At 46.3% G+C, this 16683-nt stretch overlaps 1 protein-coding gene and 1 long non-coding RNA gene across 2 annotated transcripts in view; both read left to right on the forward strand.

The window, feature by feature from the left end:
* The window catches only part of LOC308671591, a 711918-nt gene that overhangs the window by 125863 nt on the left and 569372 nt on the right, over positions 1-16683 (forward strand). The window lies entirely within an intron of this gene.
* The window catches only part of LOC308660153 (autism susceptibility gene 2 protein homolog), a gene marked incomplete at both ends in the record, with an annotated part of 443023 nt that continues 432835 nt past the window's right edge, over positions 6496-16683 (forward strand). The window contains one exon of the mRNA XM_081314369.1: positions 6496-6813. Coding sequence (XP_081170495.1) covers positions 6496-6813 — 318 coding nt within the window. The remainder of the gene's footprint in view (positions 6814-16683) is intronic.

The raw sequence follows: 16683 nt of genomic DNA on the forward strand, positions 1-16683 counted from the left end.
GGGGTGAGCTCTTACCCCCTGTGGATAGGGCTTGCAACTTGGGAGTCCTCCTAGATTCACGACTTACTCTGGAAGATCATATAGTGGCCGTGACTAGGGGGGCTTTCGCCCAGGTTCGCCTGGTGCGCCAGTTGCGGCCCTATCTGGACCAGGATGCCCTGTGTACGGTCACTCATGCGCTCGTGACCTCTCGCCTAGACTATTGTAATGCTCTCTACATGGGGCTTCCCTTGAAGACTACTCGGAGGCTCCAACTGGTACAGAATGCGGCCGCGAGAGTTGTCTTGGGAGTTTCCCGGTACTCCCATGTTACACCTTTGCTCCGCGAGCTACATTGGTTACCAGTTGTCTTCCGGGTGAGGTTCAAGGTCTTGGTTATGATCTTTAAGTCCTTACATGGCATGGGTCCGGGATACCTCGAGGACCACCTGCTGCCGGCGTCATCCCCTCCGCCCTGTGCGTGCCCACAGAGAGGGCCTCCTCAGGGTGCCTCCGGTCAGGGAATGTCGACTGGTGGCCCCCAGGGGGAGGGCCTTCTCTGTGGGTGCTCCGGTATTATGGAACCAACTGCCGGTTGAGCTCCGGATGGCATCGGAACTTCGATCCTTCCGTCGCGGGCTGAAGACCCATTTATTTGAATTAGCTGGTCTGGCCTGATAGGGGTATATTGGTTTTTTAATTGGTTTTTATTATTTTATCATTGTTGTATTTTAATTGGGCATTGGTTTAATTTTCTTTTAATTTTTGTACTGCTATTTATATATGCCCTGTGAACCGCCCTGAGTCCCTTGAGGAGAAGGGCGGTATAGAAATCAAATAAATAATAATAATAATAATAATAATAATAATAATAATAATAATAATAATAATAATAATAAGAAGAAGAAGAAGAAGAAGAAGAAGAAGAAATGTTTTTATCCATTTCTCTCTTAGCCCGTTTTATCATTTACTTGATCATTTGTTGATTACACATCAACAAAAGTTTAGCCATTTTTGCAACCACATTATAATCATTTGTACATAGCTCATTTTCAAATTCCCATCTTGTGTTGTTGGTTTAGTCATCTTTCATTTCAGATTATCTTTCATTTAATTGGGCACATGTAAATCATTGAAAATTAAATCTTCTGCAGACAATTATTCTCTTGACTTCATCTTAAGTTGTCCAAGTTCCTGTACTAAAAAAATCTTAGTATGATTTGTTATAACCACTTCACTTTGCTCGCTGTCTCTTTTCTATAAGATAGTTCTTGTGCTGGATGAACAAAGGTATCATCAGGAACAATCCGAGCTTGTATTAATTCCATAGTCTTAATAGGACGCTTGTTATTTCATACTGACAGAATTATGCATTTCATAATTGAAGCATAATTGCATGCATAATTGAAGCTACATCTTCACTTTCCTGCATATATTCATCTCCATTCTACAAGATCTGATCACCACCATTTAGATCCAATTAAATCCTTCTTTCTCTTCATTTTGCCTGCACATAGCTCCTTCCTTCCTTCCTTCCTTCCTTCCTTCCTTCCTTCTTTCCTTCCTTCCTTCCTTCCTTCCTTCCCTCCCCTCCCCTCCCCATTTACATTCCACATTCGTAAGTTTCCATATGTCATGTGGTCATTAGATGGACCTTTATGGTCCATGATGATCTACTGACAGGAAAGACAATTCTCCTGATCTTCGGCACATTTTGGCCAGTATACCCCAAACACAAGCTCAGATTTACCCCACACCCAACTACAGTGAGTCCTCAACTTACGACTGCAATTGAGCCCAAAATTTCTGTTGTTAAGTAAGACATTTGTTAAGTGAGTTTTGCCCCATTTTATGACCTTTCTTACCAGAGTTGGTAAGGGTCTCAAAAGGGGATCATACAACTTTGGAACACAGTAATGGTCATAAATTTGAACCAGTTGCCAAGTGTCTGAATTTTGATCACATGATCATGGGGATGCTGCAAAGGTTGTAACTGTGAAAAATGGTCATAAGTCATATTTTTCAGTGCCATTGTAACTGCGAATGGTCACTAAACGAACTGTTGTAAGTCAAGGACTACTTGTATGTATGCTTGAATCTCTAATCCAGAAACTACCAGGCAAGCCAATGCAGTTAGTTCTCAATTTACAACCCCAATAGAGCCCAAACTTTTTGTTGCCAAGTGAAACATTTGTTAAGTGAATTTTGCCCTTTTAAGACCTTTCTTGCCACAGTTGTTAAGTGAACCACTGCAGTTGTTAAATTAGTAACATGGTTGTTATGTGAATCTGGTTTTTCCATTGACTTTACAAGTCGCAAAAGGTGATCACATGAACCCAGGACACTGCAACGGTCATAAATGTGAGCTAGGGATGACATCATGGCGGTGTTCCAATATCTCAGGGGCTGCCACAGAGAAGAGGGAGTCAAGCTATTCTCCAAAGGCAGGACAAGAAGCAACGGATGGAAACTTATCAAAGAGAGAAGCAACCTAGAACTAAGGAGAAACTTCCTGACAGTTAGAACAATTAACCAGTGGAACAACCTGCCTCCAGAAGCTGTGAATGTTCCAACACTGGAAGTCTTTAAGAAGAGACTGGACAGCCATTTGTTTGAAATGGCATAGAGCAGACATGTCAAACACAAGGCCCGGGGGCTGGATCCGGCCCGCAAAGTGGTTTCATGTGAACTGCGAAGCCATCCTGGAAACAGTAAGAGAACGTCCCCCACTGCCTTGGCCCCGGCCCAGGCTGGCCAGGAGCCAATGTACAATATCGTGGTGGTCATCTATGCTGAAATACATTCAGTCTTAGCTCCACAAGGCCGTCTGGAAACAGCGGACTGGCCTGTGCCGTATTGGCACTACCGCCTGGGCGCACACTGGTGAGGTATCACCTTTTGTGAGGAATGAAGAAATGCACCATTGCCTGGAAGTAGCCAGCACATGGCCCTGCCTACTTCGGGCAGGCTAGGGGCTGGGCAGCGTTGCGCTTCTCTTCAGATTCATGCCACCCGGCTCAGCCTCTCGGCACTGTGTGGAGAGCGCCCCGCTGCCTGCCAAAATCGGGCAGGCTGGGGGATGGGCAGCATTGCGTAGGTAACATCGACTCTCATGCTGTTCATGGCATCCCCTCCCCAAGAGCCCACCAAGCCGGATATGTGAAGTAGGCAGGGCCATGTGCTGGCCACTTCCAGGTGATGGTGCATTTCTTCATTCCTCACAAAGGATGACACTTCCTCAGCTGTGTTTCTTGCCTGTTTTTCTTCCTCCCTCATCTCAAATATTTTCCCACCACTGTTCTTAGGAAGGAAGGAAGGAAGGAAGGAAGGAAGGAAGGAAGGAAGGAAGGAAGGAAGGAAGGAAGGAAGGAAGGAAGGAAGGAAGGAAGGAAGGAGAGGGAGAGTCTGAGGGAAGTCATGGCCTAGTCCTGCCCTGCTGCCTTTTCACCATCCCCTTGCCCCCTCCTCCTGGCCTATCTTGGGGGGGTCTCCCATCCTATTGCTAAGGAAGCTTTGGATACAAAGCTGGGTCTCCTGTCATGGAGAGGGAGTGGGCCTCCCTCTTGACGTTGCCCTCGTACCCATCATGAGCAACCTGGCAAAGGTGAGCAAGCACAGCAGCAGCAGCCTTGAGGAGGTAAGTGTAGCTGGGTGCGCCACCTTGGGGAAGTGGGGCTGGGCTTAGTGCCGTGGGTGCTTGAGGGCTGGGCTGGGCATTTGACCTCCCCCCCAAGGCCAGAGAGGAACAGTGAGGCTCCTCCAGTGGACCATGCCTTGGCACTTGCCCCGGTCCCATCTCCTTCTGCCAGAGACCCTCAGATCTGTCCCACTCCTGCCCAGGCCCCCATTGGCACCCTTGATGCGAATGATGTAGAGCTGACCACGCCCACCCAGTAGGCCACACACACCCAGTAGACCACGCCCACTCTGGCCACCCCCCCCACCCCCAATGCTGATGCGGCCCTCAATGAAATTGAGTTTGACACCCCTGGTATAAGGGTTTCCTGCCTGAGCAGAGGGCTGGACTAGAAGATCTCTAAGGTCTCTTCCAACATTATTAATAATTCCCAAACGTCTGAATTTTGATCACGTGACCACGTGGATGCTACGACGGTCGTGTGAAAAAGTCATAATTCACTTTTTTCAGTGCCATTGTAACCGCGAATGGTTGCTAAGTGAACCGTTATAAAGTCGATGACTATCTGTACCCTTTCGGTCTGCATTCCGCTAACTTGGGGCGTCCTGCAGAGTGCCGGCAACTGGTTTCAAGAACGGTCTTGAGTACCTTTCTTTTTCTTCCAAAGTTCCAGGAGTCTTCAAACTTGGCCCTTTTATGACTTGTGGACTTCAACTCCCAGAATTCCTTAGCCAGCATGCCTGGCTGAGGAATTCTGGGAGTTGAAGTCCACAAGTCATAAAAGGGCCAAGTTTGAAGACCCCTGTTCCAAACGATAAATCCTGGCTTTAGGGTTGCAGGGGGAAATTGGGATCGATTCGGGGGGGGGGGGCGCCTAAAGATTTGGGGTGTCAGGTTGACCACCCTCGCCCAAAGCTGAAAGCGAGAAAAGAAGGGAGGGGAGGAAGAACAGGAGGAGGAAAAGGGTGGTGTGTGTGTGTGGGTGGGGGGGGGGAAGTCGGCTTCCCGCAAAAAGCGTACGATCCCGCCACAATCCACCGTCCTTCCCTCTTTCCACCTTCCAGGCCGGACAGCTCCCGCGAGAAGCCCTCTCCCCCCATTCATCTCTTCTCAGCTGGAGCGAAAAGCCAGCGAGGAGCACTGCGCAAACTCGGCGCGCATGCCCGTCCCTTAGTTCGCGCGTTTAGGAGAGCTTTATTTCACACGGTTGGGAGGAGGGGGGGGGAGAGAGAGAGAGAGGAAGAGGGGGGGGGGAAATCAGAGAGAGAAAGTTAGCCACGTGACCAAAGGGGGCGGGGGAGAGACCCAGCCAGGCAGGGAGAGGTGAATGGGGCTGAACCCCGGGGCTGCTGCAGCTGGAGGAGTGGGGGGACAGAAATCCCCTCCGACGTTCCGGCGTCTGCACCAAGCACCCCGGGAAGGATTTTGTACCCACCGCACCTTTCGCCCCCCCCTCCCCGCCGGCCCTTTTTCTCCGCCCCACCCCGCAGTCTAACGGATCCTCTGCAAGCCCCACTCCTCTATACTTCGCACACTGGTTTCCACCCCCACCCCCCTCCATCTTTCTCGCGGGGAGGGGGCGATCAGCGCCAGCCCTTCCACTTGCCACCACCCCCCCTCCCCTATTTTGCTCTTGGGTCTTCTCCTTCCGAGACGGGCAGCGAAGGCCCCGTCCGATTCCTTTGTGTTCGGATCCTTGGGATTCTCGCAGGCACAACTCTTGCCTCAGCCCCCGGCGGGGCTGTCCCGATCCCCGCACCCGACGGCTCCTGAGCGGTCCTCGCTCCCATCCCTTTGGAGTCAAGACTTGCCTCCGTGGGTCGGCCGGGGAGCATCGTCCGCCCCCCTCCCCGCCCGACAGAAGGGACGAAAATGCAGGACTGCCGGGGAGTTGGGGTCCGCGGATGTTTTGCAAGGCGCGTGCGCTCGGGGGGGGGAGCGTGTGTGAGTGTGCCCTGCGAAGGGGGTCCCCTCCGCACACCCGCCAGGTGCCAGGCTGGAGTATAACCCCAGCAGCGCTTTTCACCTGCTTTCGCTCCCCCACCCCATCAAATCGCGAGGTTGTCTGCGGGAAATAGACGAGGGGGAAAAAAAATTCCCTATCCCGCACCCCTTCGAGGGGGAACCCCCCCACACACAAAACAAAACGAAGCAACTTCCCTTTGCTTAAGGCGCTGTGTGTCTGCGTGATATTGACAAGCGGGAGGGGGGGGGACGCCTTTGATTTGACAACCCCGAAGCAAAGAAAGCTGTGACCGAGAAGTAGTTTTGAACCCCATCTCCCCCTTGCGCCCCCGCCCCTAGATTAAGACGGGGTTCAAAAGGCGCCGTGTCCCTGTAAGTGCGTGTGTGTATGGTGGGGTGGGGGGGGGAAGAGAGAAGGGAATCAAGAGGCAGCCACCTAACTGTCTCGCTGCCTTCGGATCGGAGCGTTCCGTTACTCTAATTTATTGCCTGCTTTTTCCAGCGGGTGGGGGGAGGAAGAGGGGGGAAGGCGAGAGAGACGGGAGAGTCTTCGCAAAGGAAGACCAGCGAACAGCCATTACTTTGCTGGGCTTGCTCAGAGCGTTCTCGACGTTCTCCGCGCCCCCCTTCCCGAGGCTGACATTCCTTGGGAGTCTCCCGTCTTGTGAACCCCCCTCCCTCCCTTCCCGCCGCTCCCCCTCTCGCTTCCTCCCGCTCTCCCTCCTTCCTCCCTCTCTCTCGCTTCCACCGGGGTGGGGGTGGGAGAACCGAAGTTGGCAATCGGGGTGGGGGGGGAGAGAGAGAGAGAGAGAGAGAGCGAGCAGGGGAGAAAGGGAGGGATAAGGCAGTGTGGAGTTGTGGAGTGGAGGGCGGGCGGGCGGGCGGGCGGGGGGGGGTTGCGCGGATAAAGAGCCATGGACGGATCCGCGCTCTGCAACGGTTTCCGCAAGAAACGGCGATCCAGAACGCAGCGCGATCGGGAAAGGCGATCCAAACGCGGATTATTACAAGGTGGCCCCGGCGGGGATTTGGGAGCCGGCGCTCCCCGGGAGCCGCGGAGGACCCGAGCGGCTTCCATCCTTTCTTCCTCCGGCTCGGATCTTGAAAACAATGGCAAGCCGCCGTCCCGACCGAAGCCCCCCCGGAGGAAGCGGAGGGAGTCTTCCTCTCCCGAAGAAGATATCGTGGACGGGTTCGCCCTGGCCAGCTTTGTCACTCTGGAAGCCTTAGAGGTAAGGGACCCCTTCGAACCCACCTCCCCGGGTCTCCCAGCCCCCCCTCCTTACCCCGCACCGCTTCTCTCCCAGCGGCTCCGGGGGGGGGGAGAGGAGGGGGAAACCGGAGAAGTGGAGCGCGGGGGGGGGGTTGGAGTCGGAAGCGTGGTGTGTGCGCCGGAGTCCCATTGTTTGCTGATGGGGGAATGGCAGCCGAAAGGGAAAGGGAAGGAGGGGGGGGGAGTGTAACGTCTGAGCGCGTGGAAAGGAAAGAGCCTCGCGCCTCCCGGCTGTGTTGGGATAACAATGCAGACTTGGCACGCGCGCGCGCACCCCCGCCTCTCCCCCCCCCCGTACCTCCCCGCCCCGCTTTCTCCAAATATTGATCGAGCTAGATACGGCGAGGGCGCGCGGGTGTGCGTTTGTGTAGGAGCGCGCGCGCACGTGTGTGCATGTGTGTGTGTTTGTGTCCCTGGGTCGGTCTGTCTGTCTGTCTCTCTCTCTTTCTGTGTGTGTGTGTGAGTGTGTGTGTGAGAGAGAGAGTCAATTTTGGTTTGGGCTGCAGTTTGACGGATGCACCGATTCTGGGGAAGGGCGTTCGAATAGGGTTCGCCTGCGCTCGCTCCAGCTGTTGGGGAGTGGTGCTTGGCTTGCTACGGGAGGGGGGGAGGGAGGCAGGAGGAACCGGGGGCCGTATTCCCCGGGCCTGAGAAGCCGAGGGGAGGGGCTTGGTGGAACTTGGAAAGGGGGTGTGTGCGAACCATGCTTGATTGGACTCTCCTCCGTGATCCAGAAGGGGATTCTTGTCCCTTTTTAAAGCAGGCGGGGAGCCAGAGAGAAAGAAAGAGGGGATGGAGCGAAGGAGGGGGGGCAGCTGGAGAGAAAGAGCTGCGGGTCGGAGAACGGTCCCCGAGTGTAAAGCTCCTTTCTAAGGGTTGGTCGTCCGCAGGGTTGACAGCTGGACTACCCAAAGACGGAGATTCCGCGGCGGCCGGCAAAAAATAGAAAGTGGCTGCTGAGATCTTGGGGGGGGGGCGAGGCAGAGGACTTTGCACCCCGAAACAATTGGGCAGCCTCTCCTTCTCCTTCTTCTCGGCGTCCCGATCTGGGCTGAACCGGGGGTGACGCGAGATCTTAACCTAGAGATGCATTTTTGCAGTGCGGAGTTTCTTAGCGGGGGGGGGGAGGGGAGGGGAGGTGGGGGGGAGACGGACGGACGGGCTATCAGGTGTGAGGAAATGTTGACACACACACACACACACACAGGCTTTTTGGTGACGTGATAAGAAATGCCAGCTGGGCAAAGGTGGACGTTTCTCTTCCCCCCTCCCGGAGCTAGTAGTCTAGCCAGGAAGCTGTTTATAAACTACCCTTGAAGCCGGTGTTCGTCAATTTCAGCTTTTCTTTTCCTTCTTGGTCAATTTCAGAACTTTGATCCTGAGCTTCTGGGCTGCCCTCCCTCCTCTTTTGCATTGGTCATCTAAGGTTAGCCTGCTACATTGGAGGCAGTTTGTGTGAAGGTGTTAATGCAAGATGTCCTCCCCCCAGGTCAGATTGAGAAAGAAAGAAAGAAAGAGAGGGGGAAAATGAAATTTTTGAGCCGGTCATTGATTTGGAGAATTGATTTTTCCCCCCTGTCATTTTAAAAGGAATGGAGAGGGTGGAGTAGATGACCATTGGAGAACAGTTGTTTTCATATATCTGAATGGAATAAAAAGAAAGGCTTATGTGCTTTGATTTGGTATTCTCTATTTCTTGGGAAAGCTGACTGAATTTGGGTTGGCATTCTTTCTCCTTCCAAAAAGTACTTTGTTGAATGTTAACTTCCAGACAGGCCTTGAAACTATCTTTGGAAATAACCAGACAGTGACCTAGATGAAGTATCAATGATGAAATATATTCCAGGAATATAGGATGTTGATGTGTGGTGTGTGTGTGTGTGGTTCTAAAATACAAGTAATCCTCGATTTAGTGACCGTTCAAAATTACAATGACAGTGGAAAAAGGGACGTATTTTTCACATATATGACCATTGCAGCATCTCCATAGACATGTGATCAAAATTCAGACACTTGGAAACTGACTCATATTTATGACATTTGAACTGTAGTGTCCTGGGATCATGTGATCATATTTTGTGACCTTCTATCGAACAAAATCAAAAGGGGAAACCAGATTCACTTAACAACCAGGTTACTAACTTAACAGCTGCAGTGATTCACTTAACAAATGTGGCAAGAAAGGTTGTAAAATGTAGAATTCATTTAACAGCTGTCTCAGTAACTGAAATTTTGGGCTCAGTTGTGGTCGTAAGTCGAGGACTACCTGTACAGGGCCAGGCATCCTCCAGGTGTCTTCAGCTTTGACAAGGATAGTTTAGTCTGAAGTCACTGTGCCCCCAGTTGACAGAATTGTAAGAAGACATTGATCTTTGCCTTGCATATACTGAGTTATTCAACTGTCCCTGAGTTTTTACATTTCCCAGTTCTTTTGCTACTTTTTTAACTTTTTTAAAAAAACAACAACAAACTAATAGGATGGTCATCTGTTTTGTTCAAGTAAAGTCTCTTTTGATTGAGCTCAACTGTTCTTGACTTCATAAATGTGTCCGTTTTTGCAATAGTACACAAGTGGTTTGCCTCTGCCTTTTTCTAGCATGCTTTCTGATTTCCCAGTTAAACCTGTCTAACATCTCCAGGTGGTCTCCCATCCTAGCCAGGCCCATAACTTGGTATTTTGAAAGTAAATCTGACATAGAATTAAATTAATTTGAAGACTCTCTTCGGATTGTAATTCAATATAGGGGTTTGGATCCTATCTGAATTGTGGCTTTTTATTAATGTTAAGTGTTCAGATACAAATAGTTGTAACTCTAGAGGAGTATGGGGTTAATTTGGATGAAGAAATGTAAAATTTGTTAGGAGAAAATAAACAGCTACTCAGTACTGGGAAGGGGAGAGTTTGAGAAAGAGACCCCAAAGAACTTTGCCTTGATTCTGTTTGGTGTGAGATAGGACAGAGGGGAACTTTCAAAAGGTTTTCAAGATTGTGTTATTATACTTTATAATATAATCACACTAGTCCTTACACTGTCTGTTCCTTCCACTGGTTACCTCTAAGGGCTGATAAATTCATAATCTCATGTTACAATTTATATTGTGCTGTTTATTGCTGTTGCTATTTATATATTATTTGGATTTTAGCAGTGTTGATTAGTTGTAGGATCAAATCTGAATTGGTCACCTTGACCAAAGGTTTATTTGGGTTTGTGCTGGAGCACATCGTCAGGGAACTTCTCTAGCTTCAGATTATGTGATTATTAGGTTTTTTTTTAAGAAAATTCTATATTCAGTTACTTAAGATAATTACTGAAATATTGAAAAATATAACCTAATTCTCTGATGGCTGTAAATTCCATTTATTTATTTTGTGATTTGGGTTCTCATTTTTCAGCACTTTTTTTTCTTAAGTTTCTTTTTGTTGTTAGTTGCGAAGTCGTGTCCAACCCATCGCGACCCTATGGACAACGTTCCTCCAGGCCTTTCTGTCCTGTACTATCTTCTGGAGTCCATTTAAGCTCACGCCTACTGCTTCAGTGACTCCATCCAGCCACCTCATTCTCTGTCGTCCCCTTCTTCTCTTGCCCTCAATCTTTCCCAGCATTAGGCTCTTCTCCAGCGAGTCCTTCCTTCTCATTAGGTGGCCAAAGTATTTGAGTTTCAACTTCAGGATCTGGCCTTCTAAAGAGCAGTCAGGATTGATCTCCTCTAGGACTGACCAGTTTGAATGCCTTGCAGTCCAACGTCTTGCAGGAGTCTTCTCCAGCACCATAGTTCAAAGGCCTCAATTCTTTGGCACTCAGCCTTTCTTATGGTCCAACTTTCACAGCCATACATTGCAACTGGGAAAACCATGGCCTTGACTCTACGCACTTTTGTCGGCAGGGTGATGTCTCTGGTTTTTAGTATGCTGTCTAGATTTGTCATGGATTTCTTCCCCAGGAGCAAGCGTCTTTTAATTTCTTGGCTGCAGTCTCCATCTGCGGTGATGAATTTATTTAACTTCCAAAGTCTTCATCTAAGCCCTTCCTTGCTCTTAATTCCAAGTGCAATAACCTACTTTGTTTTGCTTATCTCTGTAAGCATCCTATCAAAGTCACACAATCCCAAATCTGAATTTCTCTTGGTTGATGAAAGTGTGTATGATTTTCAAGTAAGATGGAGAAGAAGAAAACATTGTTTCTTAGAGAAATAAAAGAAGCATACAGGTAGTCCTCACTTAATAACCACAATTGAGCCCAGACTTTCCATCACACTTTCCATTTTGGTCATTAAGTGGGTCACCACATAACCTGACTCGATTTTAATTTGTTTTTATGATGATTGTAAAGCAAGTCACAACCATGGTTGTTAAGCAAATCCATTCTCCCGAATGGGAGTATTTTGCTGGAAACCAAGGAAAAACACTGGAAATTGGCAAAAAAGTTGTAAATTACCTTCATGAGACAGGAGGGCACTGCAATTGCTCATAAGTGCACATCGGCTGCCAAGCACCCAAAACGTATTCAAATGACTCTGCTGGGAAGTAGGGAGAATGTGGCAGTTGTAACTTCAAGAACGGATTGTAAGTAACTTCTTTGGAGTTCATCATAACTTCAGTCATTAAGTGAGGACCACCAGAACTCCAGATCATGCTCTTTTTAAAAACAATGCTACAGTAAATCTCAGATATTGAAGTCATAATATAAGTAATAACCTCTTGGTCTTCAAGGGGCAGCAGCTCTGGAATGGAATTTTAAGGCTATTTTAACTGCCTTCTAAATGTAAGAAACTCAAGTCTTGCCACAGTAAAAGTGCAAGAAAAAAATAATGAGATGAAAAGGTGAGAAGTTTGCACTTTCCTGAACACTTATCTCAACACATTTCAAAACATCCTTCACCATTTTCCCCCCTCAAAGAATAACCTTTCAAGACTAGACAAGATATTCTCTCAGAGTTTGCGTTTAATCATAGCATACTAAACACGCCATAATTGTCCAGTTCACATGTAATAGGAAGCCATTAACCATGTTTTAAAAATCACAATGACTAAGTTCACACATCCTACTAAGCCAACATGACAGCTCAGCTTGAGGTTGATGTCTTGTTTAAGTAGGAAAGCATTTGATATAAAATGATATAAAAATGTCAGTTTGAGTAATAGTGGCAAAATCCTTCAGTATTCAGGTGCTTCCTGAAATTAGAGCTATCCTGTTGTTGCTTGTTTTGTGCATCTCAGAAGAATAAATTGTATAGATCTGAAGCTGTAATGCACTGACTTGGAAAAGCCTGAACAAACGTAATTGGGCTGTCTTTTGAGTAAGCGGGCATGACTGCTCCTTGACATCTAAAGAATAAGCTGGATCAGTTCATACTATCTATATCATCACATGAAGCGTTAATACCACTTTACAATGCCTTAGTAAGGCCACACTTGGAATACTGCATCCAGTTTTGGTCACCAAGATGTAAAAAAGATGTCGAGACTCTAGAAAGAGTACAGAGAAGAGCAACAAAGATGATTGGGGGACTGGAGACTAAAACATATAGGGAACGGCTGCTGGAATTGGCTATGTCTAGTTTAATGAAGAGAAGGACGAGGGGGGACATGATAACAGTGTTCCAATATCTCAGGTGTTGCCACAAAGAAGAGGGAGTCAACTTATTCTCCAAAGTACATGAAGACAGGACAAGAAGCAATGGATGGAAACTAATCAAAGAGACAAGCAACCTAGAACTAAGGAGAAATTTCCTGACTGTTAGAACAATTAACCAGTGGAACAACCTGCCTCCAAAAGCTGTGAATGCTCCAACACTGGAAGTTTTTAAGAAATTGGACAACCATTTGTCCGAAATGGTATAGTGTCTTCTGCTTGGGCAGGAGGTTGGTCTAGAAGACCTCCAAGATCCCTTCCAATTTATATTATTATTATTATTATTATTATTATTATTATTATTATTATTATTATTATTATTATTATTATTATCATCATCATCATCATCATCATCATCATCTATTTGGATCTGGAGTATGTGCAAATATCCATGTCATACCTTCATCAATTCCTTAAGAAAGTGACTTATATGATTGCCACTGCTGGGGCCAGAAAAAGAGGGATAAAAAAAGACTTTTTTGAGATGATGCTGATGTAGGTATGCCTGTGCATGCTCTGATTTACTGTTTCTCCTCTAACCCTAACCTTATTACATATAGTCCTTGACTTACAACAGTTCATTTAGTGACTGTTCAAAGTTACAATGGCTCTGAAAAAACTCACAACCATTTTTTACAGATATGAACATTGCAGCATCCTCATGGTCACATGATCAAAATTCAGACACTTGGCAACCAACTCCCGGGGTCATGCAATCCCCTTTTGTGACTTTCTGCCAAGCAAAGTCAATGGAGATGCCTTATTCACTTAACCATCATGTTACCAACTTAACAATTGCAGTGATTCCCTTAACAACTGTGGTAAGAAAGGACGTAAAATAGGGCAAAATTCACTTAACACTTGTCTCACTTAGCAACAGAAATTTTGGGCTCAGTTGCGGTCGTACGTTGAGGACTACCTGTACTACAAAAGCTTGACAAAATTCACTGCCCTGCCTGAACCTACTGTAAATCCTGGGGTACCCCAAAATGCAAATTTTTAATTCCATGCAAAAAAAATCCCAAACAACCCCAAAAAGAAAAAAATAGTTACACTCCCCACTCACCCTCCTCAGCTTTTTGTTCATGTTGCTTTGTGAATTGTATGTTTGCATGAAAAAATAAATCCGAGTGGTTTCTATAAAGGAGCACTGCAAAGCTGTCAAGCCACCTTTTACTCTGAAAGCCCTGTTTGAAATTCTGAAACTAAGAGATTTGTAAGCGAGATGAGAGAAAAATGGCGGCCTGTGGGAAACTGAACCCCCATAAGTTTTCCAGAGCTGTCATATTTCCAGCAAAATGCTACTCTGATGGTAGTTTTAAAAACATCACAGTTCAGCAAGAAATATATTGGTTCATCTCTAGAATACATAAGACTGGAACTGTTCTAAAACTGGCAGAAAATTCTCGGAGAGAAGGGCCTTTTATCCATATATTAGTCTTTTTTAAGTTGAGTCCAATTCCTGGTGACTTCATTGAACACATTTATGCAGTTTTCCTAGCAACAGCATAGACCTTATGGGAAAACAGAGTATTATAGCTACTTTCTGGCTTTTTCGTTTCTTTTTTCAGAGCAAGGATTTCTTAGTGCTCGCACATCTAAATAAAATAAAAATAAATAAAAAATCTAAATACTAACTGGGGCCAACCCCGGCTTAGCTTGCAAGCTCAGCTAAAAGCACTGGGAGTGAGGGGCAAATGACAAAATGTGCACTGCAACACAAGGACACAAATCGCATGACTTACCTATTTGTGTACAATGTCACAACATCATTACAAAAGGCCCGGGTTTGCACAATCTGGGTTCTACCTTTGAGAAGAGATATTGGATGCTTAGTTTCTATGGAAGTTCTCAGTCATCCAGGTCATGGCTGTCCCAAAGGTGCTTTTCAAAAGGCAACTGGACTTTCTTGTTTGTTTGCTTTTTCCCTTTAAAATGTTTTGCTTCTCATCCAAGGAGCTTCTTCATTTCCCCACCGTTCAGCCAGAACTGAAGAAGCTTGTTGGATGAGAAGCAAAACGTTTTCAAGAAACCACCCCCCAAGAAAGTCCAGTTGCTTTTTGAACAGCATCCTTTGGGATTGGATGCTTAGGGCTAAGTGTACAAGAACTGTTTTCAAAGGACTTCTTTTCAAAGAATCCCATATTGATCTGAAAACTTGTTTCAAGAAGGTAAAAGAATATACAAACAAGCAACAAGTGTTTTAAGAGACAAGTAAATTCATTGTTCTACAAATCCATTGCAGGTAGTTTTTGACTGACAACCACAACTGGGATCGGAACTGCTAAGTGCGTTGATCTTACCTAATTTTATGATCTTTTTGCAATGGTTCTTAAGCTAACCCAGTGGTCATTAAGCAAATCTGGCTTGCCCCATTGAGTTTGCTTGTTGAAAGCCAACTGGGAAAGTTGCAAATGTTGATCGCATGACCTTGGGAGGCTGCAAACATTGTAAATACATGCCAGTTGTATTCATACGATTGTGGGGATTCTGTGATGGTCATAAGTGTAAGGACTGTTTATAAGTCACTTTTTTTCAGTAACATTGTAACTTTAGACAGCGGCTGAATGAATGGTTGTAAGTTGAGAACTACCTATATACCAACTTCCTTCATCAGTGGGAAGAATTTTGTCCTCAGCTGGCAAACTCTAGAAGAGATTGTGCCAGGAATGATATTGTTAGAGAGGGAATTTGGGACAGAAGGCCCCAAAGGGCAGAATGAGGATCAAGGTTGGCTTCCTGAAGAAAGTGATGTAAGCTACTTTAAATCTTAACCATCTCCCAGACCATTAAATTTAGAGCCTTAAAAAAATCCTGTCGTAAAGTGCACCGTCTAAAGAATATTTGGAACATATCCACCACATATTTTAATTGACTTAACCATGTCTGGATGTTAATCATTTATTAACAACAATGCTTGGTCTGTGAAATAGTTCTGCAGCCATGAAAGCTTTAGTGTAATTATCACAGTTGTACTTTTTTGCATGTTGCATGCAGATGTATTTGCCACTGGAGGATAAAACTTCTTTGCATCTGATGGCCCAGTCTTTGAACCATTCTGAATGTATTTGCTTTTTAAGATATGACAGAAACAGTGCACAATGTAGGCAATCATCTTCTAGAGGAGAAAGCAATTATTCATAAGAGGGGGCCCTTGAAAGTACTGTCACACCTGTCCCAACTTGGTCCCTTAGCAAAGAAAGACCCTCGACTCCATTTGTGGTGAAACATATACTTTTACTAAAAGCCAAGTGTATTATAGTAAAGCAAAGCCAGGAATGAGATTGGCTTGCCAAAATTCTCCAGTTAACTTTTCTTCTGCTTCATTCTTCCCCTTGCAGATCACCCATTGTCCAATTAAATCTGAATAAATTGTTTTGGGAATAGTCTCATCTTGGAGTCTTAGTAGATAATCAATTAAATATGAGCCAGCAGTGTGCGGTGGTATCCAAAAAAGTCAATGTAATCCTAAATTGCACTAACAGAGGGATTCAATCAAGATCACATGAGGTACTAATATCACTCTATAAAGCCTTAGTAAGACCACACCTAGAATACTGCATCCAGGTTTGATCATTGCACTATAAAAAAGATGTTGAGATTCTAGAAAGAGTGCAGAGAAGAGCAAAAAAGATGATTAGGGGATTGGAGGCTAAAACATATGAAGAACAGTTGCAGGAACTGGGCATGGCTATTCTACTGAAGAGAAGGACCAGGGGTGACATGATAGCAGTATTGAGGGGTTGCCACAAAGAAGGGGGTGGGTGGGTGGTCAACCTATTTTCCAAAGCATCTGAAGGCCAGACAAGGAACAATGGATGAAAGCTGATCAAGGAGAGATTCAACCTAGAAATAAGGAGAAATCTTCTGACGGTGAGAACAATCAACCAATGGAACAGTTTGCCTTCAGATGTTGTGGATGCTTCATCACTGGAAGCTTTCAAGAAGTGACTGGACAGCCATCTGTCAGAAATGGTATAGAGTCACCTGCTTAAGCAGGGGGTTGGAGTAGATGACCTGTAAGGTCCCTTCCAACTTTTCTATTCTATAAAAAAAGATGCTGAGCCATTGCATTCCATTCCCATGGCTTTGGCCTTGGGCTGGTGAGACGAAGGTACAATGAGTAGTCAGTTTTTCTCCCTCCCAACAGCTCCCTCTTCCCCCCAAAGTTCATGGCAGGCTGGTAGCTAACAAGG

This window comes from Vipera berus, assembly GCF_964194415.1.
Source record: "Vipera berus genome assembly, chromosome: 1".
Taxonomy (NCBI): Eukaryota; Metazoa; Chordata; class Lepidosauria; order Squamata; family Viperidae; genus Vipera; species Vipera berus.